At 39.2% G+C, this 22,462-nt stretch overlaps 1 protein-coding gene across 2 annotated transcripts in view; it reads right to left on the bottom strand.

Moving 5' to 3' along the window:
- The window catches only part of TOX (thymocyte selection associated high mobility group box), a 226,164-nt gene that overhangs the window by 12,958 nt on the left and 190,744 nt on the right, over positions 1–22,462 (bottom strand). For both annotated transcript variants that reach the window (XM_042786269.1, XM_042786270.1), the window contains 2 exons: positions 14,843–14,923; positions 1,322–1,708 (listed from right to left, as the gene is read on the bottom strand). In XM_042786269.1, the coding sequence (XP_042642203.1) occupies positions 1,322–1,708; positions 14,843–14,923 (468 nt within the window). The remainder of the gene's footprint in view (positions 1–1,321; positions 1,709–14,842; positions 14,924–22,462) is intronic.

Here is a 22,462-nt window from a genome sequence, read left to right as displayed (position 1 = left end):
CGTGAAAAATAAACTGGACTAGGAAAAAGTTGTAAACACTTTACAGATTTTCCTTCCTGTCTGATTACTTCAAATTACTCCTGAGACTAAGATCAAAGTCTCTGAAAAAATCCAGATCATCCTGAGCACACCTTGATTTACCTTCTGAACAACTAAATTTGTCAGCCCAGATTGCTTTCATCCTTTTATTATTTTTTTTTTTTTTTCTCCCTGTCCTGCTTTGGAAAATTTCTTTCCTTCTTAAATTGTTCTCCCATCTAGAAGCTATGTTTTGTGTCCAGGTATTCCCATCTCTGAAGACCAATCCTGAGATGAAATGTTTCCAGGTTGGAAAGCAAATGCAAATGCCTTGTTAGCAAAGGTGAATTTATAGAGATACTCAAAACATGCAGCAAGTTCATGACTACGTATTATCAGGCAGAACTGACAAGTTTTGTGCATACAAATTTTGTAGATTCTTGCAATTCCATTCAAAAGAATTTCATTCTAAGGCCTCTTTGTAAAGCAAGATTTTATTACTGATAATCAGATCTCATCCAATACAAAAGGAAATTTTCTCTCATGAAATCAGTAGAGTTAATCTGCTCTAACCCTCCATAGGCCTGGGCCCAAAAGTCACAATATTATGGTTGGCCTGCATTCATTCAGAACTCCTAGGAAATGTGTTGAAATTCAACCATCTAAAACACTAAGAATGAAAAAAAAAAAGAAAAAAAAAGCCACCATATTGGGATACTAGGTACAGCAGCCCACTGATTTCCAGTAAAAAAAAGTACATCTGTTTAGCAAAATGAAGTTATGAATGCAGCATAAACTAACATACTCATGTTCACTTAATCTAGCATGTTTAACACAACCAGTGTTGCTTCATGTTCCCTAACTGTTCCACATCACAGTGAGCACAAGGATAACAGCACAACCTACAATCATATCTTTTCCTAGACGTGCCTGCCTTTTGTTTGTAAAATGTGTTTCCCAATGACTTAACACTTCACTTCTATTTCAGGGCACTCCCATGTTTACAGATAGATCTACGGACATAATTCCACTTTAAGGATGTCTCCTGACTTTGGGGAGGAGACAGGACTAGCAGTTCAGAAGAACGTGATGAACATCATTGCCAGCAAAACCAGTTCTACTTAAGCTTCTTGTCATCGAGGTAAACTCATTCATTTGTTACTCCCTTGGAAAGTTTAAGCCCTCAGGCTGTACTATTGTGGCTCTAAATCCCCCCCACACTGCCTCCACTCCTGGATAACTCACCCCCCCACACACACATCAAATGATAAATTCCCCAGACAACCGAAAAGCTCCAACTTACTTGCTGCATTGTAGGTGAATGTAGAGCAGACTGGACCTGCATCGGTAGCTGGTTTCCAATGGGCTGCTGCATTGAAATTGGCTGGTGTTGCTGGATGTTGAGATGCTGGTGCAGAGGGGGGCTGATCTGAAGCGGCGGCGGCGGCGACACAGCCATGTTTGCTATGGAAACAGTCACTGGCATTTGGTTGTTGGGCTTGGGCGCTATGTTCCTGGGGATGTTGGCATGCATGGCAGTGATGTGAGGATTCATTCCTGGTTGTTGGTGGTAGTGGGAACTGAGGTACAGCGCAGAGTGAGCCTGGGCGGGCCCATGAAACACTGACTGCTTTGAATTCATCATCGGAGGTTGGGGGGAGGCTTTAACATCAACAGGTTCACTGTAGCTCTGTTGAGAAAAAACAAAAACAAAAACAAAAACAAAAAACAGACAATACTTAGAAGCTACAAAATGCTGCTGCTCTACCCCCTGAAGTCTGTTTAAGAGTCGCACCATGGGAAAACACATCTGGACCATCAAATTGTCCTTGAAGTGGAGTTTGGTTAGTACACTACAAAAATAATTAGTTCCATCTACCTTACACTTTTCAGTATTGTAAAAAAAGAAGTTAGCTCCTCTGCTTCCTGGTCTAGCCTGACATTATGCTTTTTCCAAACTTGGAACTGGCATCACTGACTTAATAACCTTCACAACAAAGACAATCAAGCCTGTCACATTTATTGACATAAGCAGCCACTACTATTGTCCTCAGATTTGATGGCCTAGTTGAAAAGAGATTCAGGAGGGTGGATTCCAGCAAAAGTCTGCAGTGATCTCTGACATGTCCCATTTTCTCATCTGCAAACCAGGGATAGGAATTTCAGTGTCCTTCACCATACGTGTTGATAACTGCAGATAGTGCTTTATCAGTTAGCTAGCATGATGAAGAGGCTAAACCCCATTTAAAGTTGTTCTACTGCAGTGAGTAGATATGCTAGTTGCTGTGCCAGTACTTTTATTTTTAAATATTCGGTGCTGGGATGCTACCCACACGTGTATCAAATATGTTTCATGAGCCATGCGTTCAGAAAAATAAGAATATTCTGAATAATTTCACTTTTAGCAAAACTTCCTTTGTTTATCTAGTTCATAAAGTTCCAAAAATTCTGTTTAAAACTGATGTCTATATAAATGTTAGACTGCATCAGACACAGGGAAGCTATCTTACTGAAGCTGGAAGAATACTGAGTAGAATATTAGAAAATGTACAGGTCTACCCTGATATCTTAAAGCTGCTAGTAATAAAAACTTTGCATTAATAAATGTGAATTGTAGTAATATTCTTTGTTCTAGTATTTATAACTTGTTACACTGGACTTAAACTCAGTTTGTTGTTTTCCACAGTCTTATTTTCTTAGCTCTTCTGAGTGCTAACTGTGTGCTCAAATAAATGATAAAAACAATTTAAGAATTAAATCCCATGATCTTATAGGTGGGAATCATAATTTGCAGTTAAGTCATACTGGGATTAATAGCCAGTGAAAGGTGAAACATGCTGGAAAAAAATGGCAGAAATGTCCCTCTGGAGAAAGAAGTCACTTTGTCAAAACAAGGGCTGAAAGATGCATATATGCCCTTATTCTGTGACCTCCATGTCATGTTTGCTCAGTTTACAAGTCAGAGTAAGTTTCATGTTACTCTCAGCACTCCAGGGTCACTGCAGTCTATTTGTATTCTTTCTGAAGGATGTTCCATCACCAACAATACGCTGACACGCACGTTACTGAAATTGCATCATTATATGCGATGAGAAAGATGAGAAAGATAACTTAATTTTCCCTAAATATAACTGTAGTTCCATTAGGAAAACCCCCTTGCTTTCTCCAGTAAACGAAGGACAATTAAATGAATATGATAAAGTGAATGCAAATCAATGCCTCTGTGGATCTGCCTGAATCTGCCTGCATGTGGGTGTACATGTGTGCAGTATGTATCATATGCACGTTTGCAGGATTCAGATACAGACATAAAAACCCACAGATAGTAAATGATAAAACCTGAAAGTAGGTGCAAACTCTGCCATTTTTTTGGTATTGTTTTTAAAACACTGAACTAATGTTCACGATGACAGAAGTGTTTTCCCCCTCTCTTCCCAGCTGTATTTTCAGGACGCTCTCGTGAGTGTGCAAAGACTGCCAGGTTTGCTGAAATGCCAGAGATTCAGAAGAAAGTTTGCTGTTTAGTAGCATGATCAGGACCGTTCTCTTGAGTGTCCCGGGTTCTTTGCACATTACAGGAGGTGTACGCTGTGTTCTTGCTTGAGAAACTTGAAGTTTTACTGAAAGCATCATCCCCCCATGAAAACAGCTTGCCTTTCCACAGTGTACCTGGCAAGCTCTGTCTGGTCCAAGCAGGGATAATTGATCCTGAAGTGTTCAAGGGCAGATCGGTCAAACAATTCCTCCTGGTGAGGAGGTATCAAAAATCCTTTGCGGCACTATTTGTGACGTACTGATACCTACTTACATTTAATTTGTGACTACAGAGATGCTGTCATATACCTTTTTAACAAAGATACAGTGAACAAATTTAATTATTGGGTAATTCTGAATTCACACATAAGTGGCAAATGCATAGCCCATACTGATAAAATTACAGATGTAACAGATAGTTAGCAAATGCCAAATTATGTTAAGAGGAATTGTACAGTCTTGAGCCAGAGATGAACAACACTTGCTTTACCTCTGAGTGTCTGAAAAGTGATCCAAAGAGATCATTCCAGTTGTCTCAAGCTATCAATCAGCTTTCTATATGTTTCACTACCTCCTGATCCAGTAAAAAGCACAACATCGCAGTTGCAGAACAAGTATTTTGCTGTCACTTAGGACGCTTTAAACCATATGTGATCTGAAGCCAAATTGTCAAGTATCAGTGTAAAACACATCCATATTATCAGTTACTGGGAATCTTGATAAATGAACCTGTTAAATGCTATTCTCTAGAATACTGCACTTTCAGCTTTTTCTAAGGCTGGGTCAGAAACACAGATTTTAGAAGTGTTGCTGAGGCTAATGGAATAGATGATGTAAAATATTTTGGCTTTGTTATGTTGCTTTACTGTGAAATATACCAAGAAGTGTACATGATGCATAGGTCACTATTATTTCAGGCACAATCACTGCTTTCAGAGACTTGAATGGGCATTGCACCTGTCCAGTACTGCATCAGTCAGTCTTCGACAAGGACTTTTATTATGGATAAAACTAGGAATTAAGAAAGAAGGGGTTTGATTAGCCAATATGGGCTTCAAATGCACACTCACATTCCCTGACTTTGCAGATTGGAATTCTGCTAATTTTCTCTTGGCTTATCCAAGGAGAAGAGCACAGAAATAATTTTTTAAAAAATCCTCTTTAGTTAATTAATCTGCCCAACACCAGCACAAGACAATTTATATTTCTCATTTTTGGCATCAAGTTATAGGATACAATTCAGTTACAGATACACACAGTGGAGACCAAAAATAAAATACCATTCACAGAGGTCACCCAACATTGAAGCCTAGTATCTCCTACATGTGACAAGGTCTTCTACTAGACTTGCAGCAAGAAAATCTTTTATCACGACTATCATTAGTATGGTGGTGTAGACCCACCACTAGAGGGTGACAGAATATTATATTTAGTTCATGGTAGGCAGTGACATTGTACACATACATTAGCAATATACACTAGGACCACAAACAAGCTTTTCTTAACAGTCCTTTACGCTCTTTGAGTGGCTTCTACTTTTTCTGGATTCAGGTCAAAGCCTTACTCTGATCTTTCCAATTCTTCATAGGGCAGAAGTAGGGTTTCTTATGGACCTGCCTCTCCATCTAACATCATCATCTAATACTGTTGCCCACATTTTTAAAAAAATAATCAGAAGGTGAAGACAAGGTAGGTAGGCCAAGGTACTGGAATGCTACTGAAAAAGTATGACTGCCCTTTAAGCACAACAGAAAACCACCTTTTTTTTTGTTTGTTTGTTTGTTTCCATGAGAATCATGTTTTACTGAAACACAAAGAAAAAGAGAGAATAATATTTTGAAATCCCCAAAGAAAGAGAATGAAAGTAGAAGAGAAATATGGAAAGGAAGGAAACAAAATAAACACTACTGTAACTGTGATGCTAATGAATATGATTATATTAATTAAAAGTACTGGTGCATAACCCTCAGTCCACAAAATGATTCTACTTGTATCATACTTTCAAGAAAATGTGTGACGACACAGATGAGTGATGTTCTTCAGAGAAAGAGTTGAGAGCTGATCATTTCGCAGAAAGTTTAGGAAGCACTGAATCAAGTTATTCCCCCCAGTTTTCACCAAAATCATGCATTTCCTTCCAATTCTAGAGCAAAATGAACTTCCCCATCCACCTTCTACTTCCCTACTGTGTGCCAAAACTCCTTAGGCGTAATTGCCAAATTAAAGAATTAAATGGGGTTAAGGGGTTAAGCATTGCTCATCCCGTTGTGCTAGTCTTTTCTAAGGAGAACTGACCTGGGGCTAACGGTCCTTCTTATCACAGACTGAATACAGGAATGGGGCAGGGGGGTCAGTTCCTTAGAGCAAAGTGACACTAGGATTTATCTCACCCCAAAACATCCAACTCACTCCTACAGTTGAGAGATGATTTTTGGTATGGACACCCTGCTCAGTTTTAGCGGTGTCAGAGAAAACAGCAAGAACCTAGTGAAGCCATTCTGGCATCTCCATGGCTTCCTTTGGGATATAATTTTACTTCCACTTTGAAAAGTTGCACTTTAAACCCTCACCTGTATATCTGGGTAACCAAACAGCTGTTTAAACCTACACACGGGTTTTGATTCTCTTTCTAACTTGTGGCTGCCTTCTGGCTATTGTTGATTCTTCTAACCTCACTTCTGTTGGAACACAAACAACATCCATGTGACTGAAAGCAAAGCAAGGACATGTTTTAAGGCACTACTCTAAGAGTCTGATGCTTAGGCTACTGAATTTAATGGAGAGTCTCCTATTAACTTAAATGGAATTTGGATCAGAGCCCAACACCGTTACTTCAGTACTGATGTCTGGGAGTCCATCTAACTTTTTATGAAAATCAGATAGGACCTGGCTAACAGAGGCTGAGAATCATTCCCAATTGATGCGCACTACTTTTGACCTCTGTTTCTTCAGAAGCATACCTAGAAACCACAAGTGCCTACACTTACTTCATTTTGCCTTTTTAACATGTCAATGCAGTTATTGTTAGAAATGTTGCCAGCAAGTAGGACCATATAGATACATATATATACATATGTATATGAACAACTTCAATTTCCATACCGTATACATGATTTATATTCAGCATTCTTATCTACTATAGCATATGATACCATAATATATGGGAATTAAATAAATATTTTTGCAATAATTTCATTCTAGTAGGCAGTGGTCAACTAATACTGCTGTTTGCAGTCAGAAAGTCAGTGTTGTCCATAGTTATTCTACTTATAGAGAAAAAAGTTTTTTTTATTTCTTATTCTATTGATTTCACAAAATTAGTTAATGATCAAAGCCTTTCATTGGGAGCAATATAATTTCAGTTGTTTACAGACCAGACATTATCAAAATACTTCTTTATTAACATCAGCAATTTAGCTCTCCTTAATAGAGCAATGTTCAGTAAATAATTCGGTACATTCAGAATGTTCAGTAGATGTTCTTGGTACTGTTGGATGCCTCTGTGTCCTTTAAATACACGCTGAGAGACCTCCTCAAGGACAAAGACAAGAGCCTTATGGCCAATATAGCCAGCATAAACTTTCTATCAATGTAAACAGCTTTACTTGTGAAACATAACCTATTCTAACCTCAGAAGGTTTTTTTACATAGCCAAAATAGTGTAATATAGTTTTATTTTAAATGAGAAACAGGTGTTTCTCTTTAAATGAGAAACAGAGGTTTGGCATCCTCTCTGCATAGACAAGAAACATGTACTACGTGAGTATTTCAAAGCCTAGGAAAGAGTTTAACCCAATCCAGGTCCTACATGGATACATGTCAGAAACCTACGTAGTTGCCACACTGTCCCTTTTCATGACAGTGCCATGCACGCATCTAGTGATTGGTGTCCCTCCTGGAGCCATGCTGAGGAATTCAACAATTTTTGGACTCTGTGACCAGAATGAAGGTTATGTTCAGGTAACAGCAATGATTATGTCAGCTGGTACCAGGAAGGTCCAGGCTGTGCAGACTGTGATCAAACTTAGGCAGGCCTGACTCAGCTTTAAATGAGTTCTCTTCAGTACCGTGACATTAAAGAGGTAGGTAGAAGGAAATTGGCTGAATATTTATGCAGCTCCTACAAAGCTTACCTAAGCTTAAGTTTGCATCTGCTGTCTTTGCTGTCTCTTTGGTGGAAGGAACATCCTGAATTGCTTATTCCTTCTCTCAGCTTTTCTGTGTTCACATAATCCTGTCCGTTTTTAACGTTTTTGACATTTTAGGTCACTTCCAACCCCAAGCCTGTCCTTGAGAAGAATCCCTTCTTCTAGCCTATATGTGGGCTCAGCCATTCTATTAATGCCCCTGTGAAACTGTTTATGAGAGAATGACTTCTCTCCGGCAGCATTTTCTCTTTTCTGCTTAGCTCTTTAACTCCTTTAGAGATTCCTTTGACTTAACTCTATCCAGTCTGGTAGAGAACTCATGTGCCTATTTGCAGTGCAGCTGCCCTCCTACCTAAGTCACAAGAGGCTCTTAGCAAATGATGTTTCATATTTTGTTAATTCCAGTCACCTATTGCAATAACAACATCTGGGACTCTAGAGAGTTCAGAGAGCTTTTTGACACATTCTTGATGTTTCAGAACAAAGGAGTAAGCCATGGGTTGTCATCTATAATTAGCCAAGGTGGCTTAGAAGAACATCTTCAAATCTAAATATACATTTTGTCATCATCTACAGGGGATTGTCATGGATTCATTCAGGGTGTGTAAGTAAAAATGGATGTTTTATGAATGTAACCTGGGTACATGTGATAAAGGATATGCAACTTTAATTTGATACAAGTGTTTTAATTCCCCAAATGGAAGCACTAGACTAACAGTGAAATCTAGTTTTATTAACTCACTTCAAAACCAAACACAGCTCGTCTCCAAATCAAAATCTGGCTTCTCTCAAGCTCAAGACATTTCTGCCATTTTTGGCAGAAATTATGCGAGAGCATCTCTTGGTTTTTGCACTGCCGAATGTAAAGCTTCACGTGATTTAGCATCAAATCGAATTCATGGCATTAACTTAAATATAGTTTGCTCTACATTTTCACTGCAGTAGGTAGTTGGTTTCCTTGCTAGACAAGAAGATGGTTGGATTTGTGTTATTATTGGATTAGACAATTGTTTTATAAATATATATGTTCATTTACCAGAGACTCTGATACATAACATACTTGCACATACATAATTTTATTTATGGTTCCTTGAAATTTTCTGACTACATCATAATAACTCCAGAAAGAATGGAAGACCAGAGTATCACAGAAGCATGAAGTACCTGTTGTAAAAACCTTACATTATAGTTTTCCCAGCGAGGGATTCTAATGCTTAATGGAAAAAAAGTAAAAGCTGTATGTGCATGTCATCATTCAGGGTTTTTTTTTGTTATTGTTCTAAGGGAAATATTGCCAAATGCCTTGTAGCACTTTAATAGCTACAAAAAATAAAAAAAAGAAAAGAAAAAAAAATATTATGCATCAAACATAACCATATTTTTTATTTATTCTTTCTCTGATGCATTCACTGAGAACAGTGTAAACTGTTTTATGAAATTCCAAAACATCTGCATGGACTGGGGCTAGATATAATATAGGAATCTGTTGTCTCAAAAAGCAGAAACCAGGTGCCTTTCTGCCAGCAGCAGAAGGGATGCTGCTCTCCTTGTATGCAATAGCCAACTGATTAAAGCACTGACCAGGAGACAAGGCAGTTTAGTCATCTACACTTTCAAGAGACATTCAGAATTTTATTTCCAAAAGAAATATCCTAAACCCTAGCAGCTGCTTATTTCAGGGAGGAGTAAGCCAGGATATGGTGCTCCCCTGCATCTGAAGCTTGGCCACTATGCAGAAAAGAATTTGGGATTCACTGGGCTACAGAAACCAAATTCTGGAGAGAGTTCACCTGCACATCCACGTTTGCTTAGGAGTGGGGAGATGCCTGATCTGGGAGAGATGATACATGTTTTGTCTTTTTACGTGTTAGCCAAGTGCTCTCACCACAGGCATATATTAAATAGGAAACTAATACCAAGTTTACTGTTTGAACTTTGGGGTTTTGTTTTGTTCTTTTTTTTTTTTTTTCTTTTTTTTTAAACATGGTTTCCATTTTGCTTTTTACAAGTAACTCAGACTTTTCATGTATAGTCACTGCAGTTGTAAGAGACTCAAATTCCTTAGGCTGTTCAATTTTATTACAACTTAGGCAGTGTAACAGATATTTTGGGTGCCTGGAAACTCTCTGGTTACAAATTGCTCTGCTAATGGCATTAAGGCAATGCCAGTCTTACTAGATATGACCTTTAGTTTTTTTACGAAATGTAATTGCAAATTGGTGGGCTAGGAAAGCTATGTCTGCCATATACTTCAAGAAGCAATTTTACATGTCCAAAGGATTTGCACTGTCCACAAAGCTGAAAAATCTTCAGTGTGTTTGCTGCAGTGTCAAGTGAGGACACCACTTTGACTTAGATATAACATCAGAGTTTTGTAATATGCTTGAGTATTTTGAATTTGAATAATATTGTCCTTGCTGAGAGGTTTTAGCTTTGGTCATAGCTTCTAAAATATGTCTGCATGAAACTCTGTGTCACTACACAGAGAGAATTAAAGATTCATTTAGCCAGAAAGAACAAAAAAGAGAGAATTCTTCTTTGTACTATTCAAACAGCTAAACTTGTACTGCTATAGTTAACATACATATATGTATCACCTACATGCACATATATATTATGCATGGTGAACACATAATATGCATATCTTGTTTCATAAATATATATAGATGCATATATATAATATATGAAAGTATTTAACATTTACACAAGTATATCTGTATTAAATATATATACTTGAAAGATATAGCAAAAACTCTAATGTCAGCCAGAAAAAAGGCTGGTTAAGCTAGAAAAAGTGCTTGTTTTATGAAAAAGTAAAATTGCAATTCACAGCATTTTATGTAATGCTATACAAATTACCAGATACCAGAGACTGCATTTCTGGACCTGAATAGTACTAAAAGTTGCAACTAAGGGCAAATATAAAGACACTTGTTTACAATGCAAAGGCTTAGTCAGTACTATAAGCAATATGGCAATCTGCGTAGCAGAAGATATAATGCTTTGTAATGTGATTTTTACTTTACATATCAATTCCTACACACATGAACAAACTCAACAACAGTCCCATTAATTTCAATAATCATAAAAAAGCAGAAAATACAGGAAATAAACAGATAAAATAAATAGGGATTAATGCATAACTGAAATATTTACAAATTCATGTTTACCTTATTTACTGGGTGGTAGCTCTATTTTATGAAGACATCACTACAGCAGTGAAAAGTGTATTAGAGATGATGGGTTGGCAATCCTATTACTGAAGTGGCTGGTGACATTTCTACTCCTTTCAGTTATGATTTTGTCAAATAACACAGTCTGAAATGATACATACTAGGTGTGTGAGTAACTCTGTGTCCCTCCGTGTGTGTGTGACAAGCTCCAACCAGAACTGCTCAGCTTTGTCTAGAATGCACCCAGAGGGAAGCACCATATGCTGCCCCCAAAATTTGGATGCCCTTCCTTAAGATACAGTGGAAGAGGGACTTGAACAATGGCAGATTGTTTTAAAGAGTAATATCTCATCTTCCTAAGAAATGACATTCAGAATTATAAACGTGGATCATCTGAGAAAGCAGCTGAGACAATTCCTCCATGTGGGCTTTCCCAGTACTGGTTGCTCTCCATGATGAAGAGCAGGTAGTCTGTTCCTCATGTTTATCTCCAGTTTCCTTCACTATGGAGAGGAGAGGGGAAGGGAGAGAAGGAGAGGAGAGGAGAGGAGAGGAGAGGAGAGGAGAGGAGAGGAGAGGAGAGGAGAGGAGAGGAGAGGAGAGGAGAGGAGAGGAGAGGAGAGGAGAGGAGAGGAGAGGAGAGGAGAGGAGAGGAGAGGAGAGGAGAGGAGAGGAGAGGAGAGGAGAGGAGAGGAGAGGAGAGGAGAGGAGAGGAGAGGAGAGGAGAGGAGAGGAGAGGAGAGGAGAGGAGAGGAGAGGAGAGGAGAGGAGAGGAGAGGAGAGGAGAGGAGAGGAGAGGAGAGGAGAGGAGAGGAGAGGAGAGGAGAGGAGAGGAGAGGAGAGGAGAGGAGAGGAGAGGGGAGGGGAGGAGAGGAGAGGGGAGGTGAAGGCAGGGGAGGGTAGCGGAGAGGGCAAATGGCTGAGTGTCGTGGAGAAGCCCACCATCCCCAGTTGATACTCCACTCCTACCTCAGAGCTTGGGATGGAAACCAATGTTCCTGAATTTTATTATTCTGCTGTCAAGCAGAGTCTGAGAAATCTCCTGGCAAAAGGAGATTTACCCCATTTGTCTGCAGTCTTCTATTCTGCCTGTTGCAGCATCTCAAATGGCCAAGATGGGTACAGTGAATCCAACTCCTAGTCTGGTCCGCTCAGGTGTAACACGGCATATGCCCATTCCTTTGCCTTTCAGAAAAATAACTTGCAAATAAACGCAGAAAAACACACAAACCCTCACATACAGACCCTACACTCACTAGTTGTTTAAAAACTGCCAATACTCAATGAAAAAAAGTGGCAGAACCAGTGTTCAGAAGTTAGAAAACTGGTAGAGCAGCTGCTTTGGGAGGTGTGAGGCACCTGCCGAGCTGGAGACAGGGGCCTTGAGTAGCAAAATTGCCTGTTTGTGCCTGCCTCTTCCCACAGGCAGAGCCCTCTGGGAGGGGAGAAGGAAGACAGTTTGATAATTGGGTAACTCCTACCATTTGGATAGCAAGAAGCTGTCCTGATGTGATGTGAAGCACAACTGAGTATCTCCTAGCTGTCAGCCAGTTGATCCTGAAGTCACTGGAGCTCTGCTATGAACATGAAGGTTGTAATATTGGACAAATTCTCTGAAAAATGAAGTTCTAGATGTCCCAAGCGGGACACCCAAAATTACTGAAAACCCGATTTCACAATTATTTAGTTGTGTTTGAAAATATGGACAATGTAAACTTCCTGCTCCAGAGTATTACTGAGAATTTCTTTACACTAAAACACTGCTGGGATGAGCAGCACAGAAATCCTATAAAGAAGCAAGGTTAAACAACATGCAGTAAATACAACACAGGAGCTCCCAGGGTGAACACCTGATTATAAGCATATGAAATGAGACTCACACTGTGTGCGGTATAAAGTTTAAAACATACCATGTGAGCAAATCATTAATATTGTATTAAAGCGTTTTTGGAAAAGGTATGTTACTGTTGGCATGTCTTAACTTTTTAGAATGAGGTCTTGGAATCTTAATAATCTTCTCTAAAAGTAGCTTTATAGATGGTAATATAACACATGGACATAAAAGACCAGATGGACTCCAAACAATCTTAATAATGTATTATATATATTTCTTCATGCTTACATGTTTGTCTAAAGAACTAGAACTCTTCTTGTGCCATATAAATACATAGTAACAATAAGTTAGAATATACTGATTTAATATTACATCTGGGTATTTTACATCTTATTCCAAAACGGACTTGCTTTAGTTACATGCCAGGTCTCATGGATTCACTGAGCATGTTCATGGGAGTAAGCAATTAGCAGTCAGCTTCGTTAAGTTTTTATTTTGATACTTGCCACACTGGAGGAAAGCATTACATTATGGGCAGAATTTAAATAATTGCTTAAAAGTTAAGAAAATGCTCCAGTGCTTTTCTGACTAACAACAAATTTAAATATATGCACAAATGGCTTCATGCACTGAACTGATCAACAATCTTTTAATTTTTTTTTCTAAAAATAAACCTCAGAAAATGCCATAATATAGTTTTTTCTCTTTCCAGAAAATTATAATGAAAATAAAAATATCAAGTTTTTTTATATGTGCCATTTCAAAATTAAGCTACATAGAGTGTTATGTAAACAGTCCATGATGTGCTGAATAATTATATCCAAGTTATTTTCACAGGTGAAGAGTTGGCTTCTTGCATTTCTTTAAAACCCATTGGAATATTTCGAGCTTTTTAGACCCATCTTTTGCCAATAAGCAGGCAATTTAAAAAAAAAAAAAAAAAATGTGTGCATGTGGTACACTTTCTGAAGGCAATGAGTATTTCTAGAACCAAACAGCCCTAAGACAGAAATTAAAGGTACCCTGTAAATTACTTCAACTAAATGCATTAGTATTTATGATGGCAGCTATATAATTAAAATGTGTAAGATACAACCCCAAAAAATGAATGAGGTAACACACCCATATTTCAGACTTTTAAATTCAGAACAAACACTGACCAAATACTAAGATAATGTAGAAAGATGCACGAAAGGTCCTTGTATGGCTAAAAATATAGTCTTCCCTTGAAAATGTGTACAAATTAATATAATATATAGAGACGTACAGTGCGGGACCAACCACCCTTAAAACACTTAACAAAAAGTTCTACTCATGTCAGTCCTTCATACCGCCATCTTTAGCTCTAAAATTAATTTTATTTATGTAAGAAGAAAATATATCTAAACTTGTTTTGACAGACCCAAACTAAGTGATTCTAACTGGTATGATTCTGAAGTTGCTTAATTGGTTTTTCACACTGACATAGCGCAGTAATTTCACATTCTTCTGCATATTTTAAAGTCTATTACAAAATTATGGGCATTAAGAATGTTTGTATAAATCAATTTAGAAAATTGCTACTAGCTGTGTACTGGGGATACACTGGTGTGTTCCAGTATAAGAGCCTTACGGTGACCTATACTGTGCTTACACAAATTGCTTGCTGGATGTAAAATGTGAATTTACATTTTCTTATGAAAATTCACTATGTGAGCTGAGCTTGACTTTCTCTGTACTGTGATTGCAAAGTAAAAAACAGTACTTAAAAAAACAAACAAACAAACAAAACCAAAACTAGGCATTTTGTATATTATATATATATTTTTTTTCCCTTGTAGGTAGAATGGTGATTGCCTGGCATGGCGTATTTGCTATATTCAGGCCTTTTTACTGGTATCTCCTTCCCCTGTTGTGCCATGATGATATTCCCAGCTTGGGGATGTGCTGTCTCTATGACCAGAAGGGAAAGGATATCTTTTTGTGGAGCGATGACTGTGTTTATTGAGCATTTGCACCTTAAACCTAGGTTTAAGGTGATAACAAACAAGACTATTTTCACTAAATGCTATGGTGCTCAGCACCATATAAATGCTGAAAATTTTTTGCAATATGTCACTATATATATGTGTGTATGTATATACATTATGTGTTACCTTGGATACAAGGCTTGCTCTGTAGGCAGCTAACTGCTTCAGATATTCCTTCTTGGCAGCTTCAGTTTTCTTTTTGTATACCTAAAAACAAAGAGCGTCACATTGGTAAATTAATCTGGTTTTGTTTTTATATATCACCGGTGTGTCTCATGCATCTTCATAAAGTCTTTCTAAGTAAACAGCCTTTCCTCCTCATATTGCTTAAAGAGTGAAATAATAAACATCAAATATTTTAAAGAAAATATTGTTCCAACCGTGAAACACCCTTTAACTACCCAGCAGTACTGTAAAAACAATATTCCTCATAGCATCTCAGGTTTAATTGTTCAAAGTGAAGCATGGGGCGTATTTACAAATGGGACCTTCAGGGACAGGGGAAGGCAGGCGTGGGCCTCTCCACTGGCTTCCACTTGTGAGAGGAGTTTAAACCCTCTGGGGAAGATGAGAATGTGCAGAAAGACATTTGAGCTAAATGAACGAGGAGATAATGGCACCACACAGATCAGCCATGAGGCTTTCTCTCTTCGCTGGATAAACTGTTGGGGGCAGTCAAAGAAGCTTCATGGAGCTGCTAAGGATAATAAATGTTAGTCATTATTCCGGTCTTGATCCCGTATCAGTCTAATTAACTTCTCAGGAACATGGATCTATTTCTGTACATTTCTCTCAACTCATCAAATTATTTTAAATGTGGCATGTGCACAATCTCATAATAGATTAAAAAGCTTGGAGAATCACTTCAGTCTTGCCCAAATTTCAAGATCAAAGATTATCTGAAGGCTTAGGCAGGACCTCATAGCACTATAGTAACATGGTGCTAGAAAAGCATACGTAGATATTTAGGGTTGAAAGTTCTCATGAGGAGAACCAGTTTTTGACCCATAGAGCCGAGATGACTTGCTGTTTGGCATGCCAGTGGCAGGTTCAGGAACAAGTCAGCATTTCTCTTTGCAAATATTATCATGAGTTTCTCACTACTTGATTTTTTTTTTTTTTTTTTTTTTTTTTTTTTTTGTTGAAAGGGTAGCTTTAGGAGTTGTGAAAGCATCTTGGCTTCATGTAACTAAGCAGGATTGACTCCTAGCCTTCCTTGTTGCAGGGAAAAGCTTAGAAAACATCTAAATGTGAGGTTTAAAAGTAAGGGAGACAAATAAAGTGAAAGAAAAATTACTTTTTTAATTGCTGTTAAATTTCACAATTTTTAAGTCACATGCTAGAGGTTAATTCATGTGTTCATGGGCATTTGGGATTCATGATGTTACACAAAATGGAACTGCAGCTTTGAGTCTCTGCCGTCCACTTCTCCAGCCAAGTGCACAAGCTGGGTACCTGCAGAAAGCCTCCACAGAGTAAAGACTATTCACCTTCTCCCTCCCACTCCACACTGCCTAGTCAACTGGGCTATTGATTCAAACGTAAAAGATGGGTAAAGCTATTTATGACAATTTTGGGCAGTTCTCCTGAATTCCACAGCTGCAAAACACACACGTACACCTCCTTCCCGGAAGGATAAACTTTACAAAACTTCAGAGTGATCTCTTTTGATCTTCCAGTGCTCTAGTGAAACCAGCTGTCCTGTAATGGAGAAGACCTGGCAGCACAGAGTGCACGCACAGAGGACAATACAGTTGCAGACGTGGAAGCGGTAGTGTCGGGCTGGAAGGGTCTAGTACGACACCATTTTTATAAAGAATGTGCCCGTGAAACATTTTTTTGTTTCACTGAGGCTTTGCTTTCAGAGACAGAACAAACCTCAGATACGGGCTTGCAAAACTCAGAGGCTGCCTAAAAGGATTAAAGATTTTGCTTCCCAGGGAGCCAAAAGATCATAATGGAAACAGAGAAGTCTTAGGCTTCTAAAATTGTAAATATAAAGACAGAGAGGAAAAAAGATTGGTTTTAGCTGTGCAACTGTATCTGTGCACCCTTGTAATTTCTCCAGATTAAGATAAAGATACAGTGTTGGATGATCTCTTATTGTTTTGTAAAATAAATGGTAGCAATTTGCTTTTAAAGTTGTAATTACTTGTGATTATTAGGGAAATGTACTGTTTGTTTTGAAAATGAATAAAAAATTAGTCAACAATCTGTTCCTAGCTGCTAAAATGAATTTAGCTTGACCTAGAGAACAAAGACTAAGTTATACCGCTTTGTATATTGCAATGCCTCTGCATCATTCTGATAGTCAGTTTAAAAAATAGAGCTAAACAAAGAATTTTACACAGAATAATGACCTTCAAAATCTCATGTATCTACTGCTTCCACATTGGGTATTATTTTGCATTACACAAATATAAAAAATATACACTCCTGCTGTGCTCTTACAGTCACAGCATATTGAAAGTGTCCGCTGGGACCTGACTTTTCCCTCAAATAGTCATACTGCACAAGGTTAACTCAATAATATGAAGCTAACAGCAATTCTGTAAATCTCCATATAAAACATCACCACTTCATAGGGACATCATCATCACACAGCCATTACTTAATTATTTCCTACCTAGGTATCTACCATGTTCAGTGTACACATTGTCTTGCCCTCTTCTCTTGGGTCTTCTGGTGAGCCAGTAATAGCCACATGAGCACCATGTCTTCCATAGCAATATAAACATTAACCATGTAATAGAAGGTCATTATAGTATGAAAGTCCTTACTGAATGGGGAAAGGTTTTTGATGACCCCAGCCTGCTTTGATGTTTCACACTGGCCGGCGTGGTCCCTGCAGGCTGGCTTGTCTGGAGGTGGTCAGCTCACCCCGCTTCATCCTTGTGAGGGCACTGGCATGGCCACTGAGGACAACAGCTTGAGCTCTCGCTGCCTCTATGCTGTTCTCCTTTTGGAGATGCCCACTGTTTGGGTCAGCATACAAGTGCGCCGAGGATCCTCATGCTAGTTTTGGAAATTCTGGTTGGTCCTGGCTTACGCTAAAAATTAGGCTAAATTCTGCCTGCCTGGGGAACTGTTAATTTTCATTAGTAAAAACAAGGTGTGGCTATCAATATTTTGCTCTGAAGACAAATGAACGTGGCCCTGGCAGCAGTTACACGTTCACTGCCCATGTGCTAGACTGGATTTGTACTGGGGGCTTATGAAGACAGGGCAAGTGCGGAGCATCCTCAGCATTTGTGGCAGCACCTCAAACAGGTATAAGCAAGTCATCTGCCCCTCCCAACCTGTGTTGTTTTTTTTTGTTTGTTTGTTTGTTTTTTTTTTTTTTGTTTGGTTTGGTTTTTTTTTTTTTTTTTTTCAGTTGTGAGAATTTTTAGCCCCCAGGCTTAAATAGTTTTGTGTTGTAGTAAGTATAACACAGTTTCATCCTTGCAGTGCTTTTGGGGAGGAAGAATGCTTGTGTCATCATTCAAGTGCACTCTAGAAAATGGCTGAAGCTCTTTTGAGTTTCATGCTTAAGACAGTGCCAAATTATGAAACACAACATTTCCAATAATACATTTAACATTTTTCCTGTAACAAGAAGCAGGCTTCTGTTCTCTTGTCTGTAGTGTATAGAGGCAATATTTAATTTTAACATCTCAGAAATCTTTTATAAGGTCATTTTCCCCTCCTCCGTGAAGCAAGCAACAATTATTAAATAAGTAACTTGACAGGAGAGTATACTTACGGAATTAAGTCATTTCTAGCTTGCTTTAATTCAATTAACATGATAATTGAATGTCAAATGATTGTCATTGAGGCAGTAAAGGCCCATTCTGATTCAGCAGCAGATTTGTTTCCTTACACAATATTTTATTTTCTGTATTGTCCCAGTTGTGGAAATTGAATGTTGGCAGAAAAAACATTATTTCTGTATATGCAGGGTGGGTCAGCTTAATTTATTCTTACTCTCTTCAGCTTGTTATTGAAACCCCAAAACACCAAGATTACATTCATTTGTCTACAAATGGAAGCTGCCGGCATTATTTTCCTACTCTGCTTCACGAATGCAAATTTACACAGCATAATACACAGGTTCTTAGTTTACTGTTTAATTACATTTCCAAAGTGCATTCAGTAAGGAAGTTTCCAGTTCCCTTACACTGTTTAGCAAAGCATGCAGCAATATAGAAGAAGATGCTTTCCAAAAGGAGTAAGTATGAAACTACCTTGTGCATATGAGTATGTAAAAGAGCATTTGAATTAGGCCACTGGGGAAAGCGAATGCCCTGGGCTTCCCCACCGTTAAAATAACAGCCTGGGAGTAGCCCCCTGGCCTTTGCAGTGGCACCCCTCAGCTCAGGTTCCCTGGGCTGACCATCCACGTGGGCTACCAGCCCACATCAAGGGCTGAACTCTTTTTATTAATAACAATACACATCCTTAAACTGACTGCCCCAAAGTTTCATTTGGTGATAGAGGGGTTGTGGGTTATATGGTTAGCCACAAGCACTCGCAAATACTAGATTTACCAAATTAAAACCACAGTAGAATATCTGCACTTCTGTTTTATGGTGCCAACTTCTGGTCATGTTTTGCTTTCTGTATTTTAACTGCTGCTTAGTTCTTGTCTTACTGGATCATAAATTCCTTGAGGGAGGCTCTGTGTCTCCTGTGCTCTACATGTTGGATGATATGAAGCTCATCACTGATATATATAACTGAAATATACCTGTAATGCCTTGAGCCAAGTTTTTGTTCTGGTTACTCATCTTTTCCCAATGAACTACCTCTCAACTTGCTTTTGGAGGACTATCAGCACAGCACAACACTACGCAGCAGAACTCCGACCCTGTCCCATGTGGCTTGCACCCTTATTCCCTTAGGGGAACAGACCTTCTTTCCCCCAGTCACCATCACAAGAGCCAAGACAGGCACTCTCAAACATCTGCAAAAATGCCCTCACTTTTGAAAATCAGGTGCTAATGGAAGGTAGGACCACTGACTACAGGTCCCCTTTGAGACCAGAAACTTGGAGTCAGTGAGTTAGACTGAATGGTGCACTTAGGAGAAAAAAGATACTTTCAGAATTTGTGCCTCATGGTAGTCTGAAAAAGCTCTGAGTTTCCCAGCTGACAAAGCACATTACAAAGAACCATGCTACTCTAGCTGGTATGAGGATGATGAAGAAGGGGAGGTTTTTAGTTTGTCTTGTGGATGTCTCCTTAGAGCTGACACTTTCAAGCAAGTTATATTTGTCTTTTTAAAATGATGCAAAGGTGCCCACATTTGTTTTGATGGAAATGTTCCATAACCCCCCAAAAATAGTATATGCAAAAATAGCAAATCAAAAAGCAACATGACCGATTTTGTCTTTTTGGTCTCCGCAGTGTTATTACCCATGGGAGTGTCATTTTCACAGGCTACAGTTACAGGAATGGCATCTGATAAAATACAGTAGGCTGCAATCCAGAATTAAATTCCACATTCAGATTGTCGTTTCTGGCCCTACATACCTAGGCTCATAGAGAAAACTTGTATTTTTTTCCAAGTGGGAGACATATCTCTGGTTTTAATCTTCTGATTTTGCAGCAAAGGCACCTAGAGCTGCACACACTCATCTGAAATATGGAGAGAGATATTCCCACAGCAGTCAGAAAAAAAAATCCTCAGAATTGCTTAATGGATACTGAAATATGTTACCATTTGATTTTTAATCTAGGTACATACAGTAACAGAAAGAGGCCCAGGGCTAGCTATATGGCTCAGCAGTCTCTTTGACTGTGGAGCATGAAAAAGACACTGATGACATATTAGAGGCTTAGGGGAAAGAATTCAGTCTTTCTGGCATACAGGGGAAAGATCACAGGCCAAATTCAGCTTTAGCACAAACAGTGAGACTTGACCGAGATCACTGGAAATTGCAGCCATTTGTGCCAGGCCTAAATTTGACCTTATAGTTTTGATGCTTGCAGCTTACAGGAGTAGGACTGTACATTTTATCAGAAGCATGTTGGAAGAAAGTTGGGTACAAAACAAATGACATGAAACCTATGATTTATGTGGTGATAATTTGCACTTGCTGGTATTCTTTTTTTTTTTTTTAAAAATAGGGATGTGAGCCTGAACGGAGCATAATAATTGGGTCTAAATCCAGGTTTGTACGTAAACGATTTAAATCCATGTTCCTATTGGGCTCAAATGTATGGGTAAAGGGTGGGGAAGAAGAGTGAGTAGGAAATTAAGGCTATTACTTATGCATCTCGCTGTGGCAGTACTTGAAATCCAGAGTCCTTTTGGCCCAGCTCCTCCCACGTACAACAAGAAGGCGAAGTGCAGTTACAGTCAATGTTCGTAACTTGGCGGCCACGTACGGTATTTATCTAGAACCTGTGGCTGTTGTATGTAGCAAACGGATATTAGAAATTTGCCCTGGGCAAGGGGGCTGTCTGATGTTCCCGGCGACCTCAGTGCTCCTGGGAGGCTGCAGGAAGACCAAGCTCCCTGGAGGGCTGGGCAGGAGGCCAGCAGATGATAGCCTGTATTACTCTGTACAGAGTAAGGTATGGCAGCTCCTATGGTCACCCACATTATTTTTTTTTTTTTTTTTTCAGCAGAAAGGAAGGTTTTCCACCCTGAGTGCACAGCGTGGTCCTGGGAGAGGGAGGCACCAGCTGCCAGAAGTCCTGCAGCAAAAATGCACTGCAAACAGGGGGTCCCGACACTGCTCCCTTCTGCAGTCAGTGAAAGTTAAGGGGTGCAAGGTCTGGCCCTGTGGAAGCCAGGGCAAGAGAACAATCCAAATATATACATTAAAATAGAAGTACATATATATACATAGACGTGAGTTTGTATCTGCGTGAATGTGTGCCTATTCTTGGCCCGTTTGTGTTCCGGCTCATTAAGCCCAGCTGCTTGCAGAGGAAGGGAGAAAGAGCAGACGTGAGGGTGAGGATCAGTTGTTTTAAACTCCTGACGCACTTGTCCAGAGCTTCAAAGGGTAGAAGATGCAATTTCAATACAGAAGTTTGTCAAGAAAAACAGTGGAGCTCCCAAACAAACCTAAGGTGCAACACTGGTGAAAGCAACTTTGATGCCAGTGAAGGTAGCTGGGAGGGGAGGCGTAGGCTGCTGTCTGTTGTGCCTATTCCTGAATCCATTTTGCTTATAATTCACTTTGGCAGTGTGCACACACAGATGTGCCTTCGCTTCCTGTTCTCATTTACAAAAATAAAACAAATCTAAATTTAAACCTTACATGGTTGTTTATCTACTAAACTGAAGGTACATTCTCATCCTCTTACAAGTGTGTTAAAGTTATTCCTTGGAGAATGATTCATTAGCACAGAGATAATAATTAAAAACCAGGTCCTTTTTAAAGGGGGAACAAGAAGGAGAGAAACAAACATCTGCGTGAGTATATAAGCATATATAAGAGTGAACAAACTGAATTTATGTTTTCAAAATGCTACTGACTATCTTGACCCGATGGTCTGCATGTCCTCAGGAGCTGTTGCAGCAGCCACACTGCAGTCCCCTGAACTTTCTGCCATCCTGACACAGGGCACCCCACACGCACCGACACGCAATGGGAACGTGATGGCTCTTCCACCCACGGGATGAGCTCATTTGTCACGTCAAGCAATGGGACAGCGACACGGCATCGCACCCCAGGAGGGAAGAAGAGCTAGGTTAGGTGTCCCCAGAGGCCAGGCAGAGCCAAGGCCTCCTAAAACACTGATCTTGGAT

This window comes from Tyto alba, unplaced genomic scaffold, assembly GCF_018691265.1.
Source record: "Tyto alba isolate M040663 unplaced genomic scaffold, T.alba_DEE_v4.0 Super-Scaffold_9, whole genome shotgun sequence".
Classification (NCBI taxonomy): domain Eukaryota; kingdom Metazoa; phylum Chordata; class Aves; order Strigiformes; family Tytonidae; genus Tyto; species Tyto alba.
Note: the sequence above shows the minus strand (reverse complement) of the source record. Positions and strands in the feature narration are given on the sequence as shown.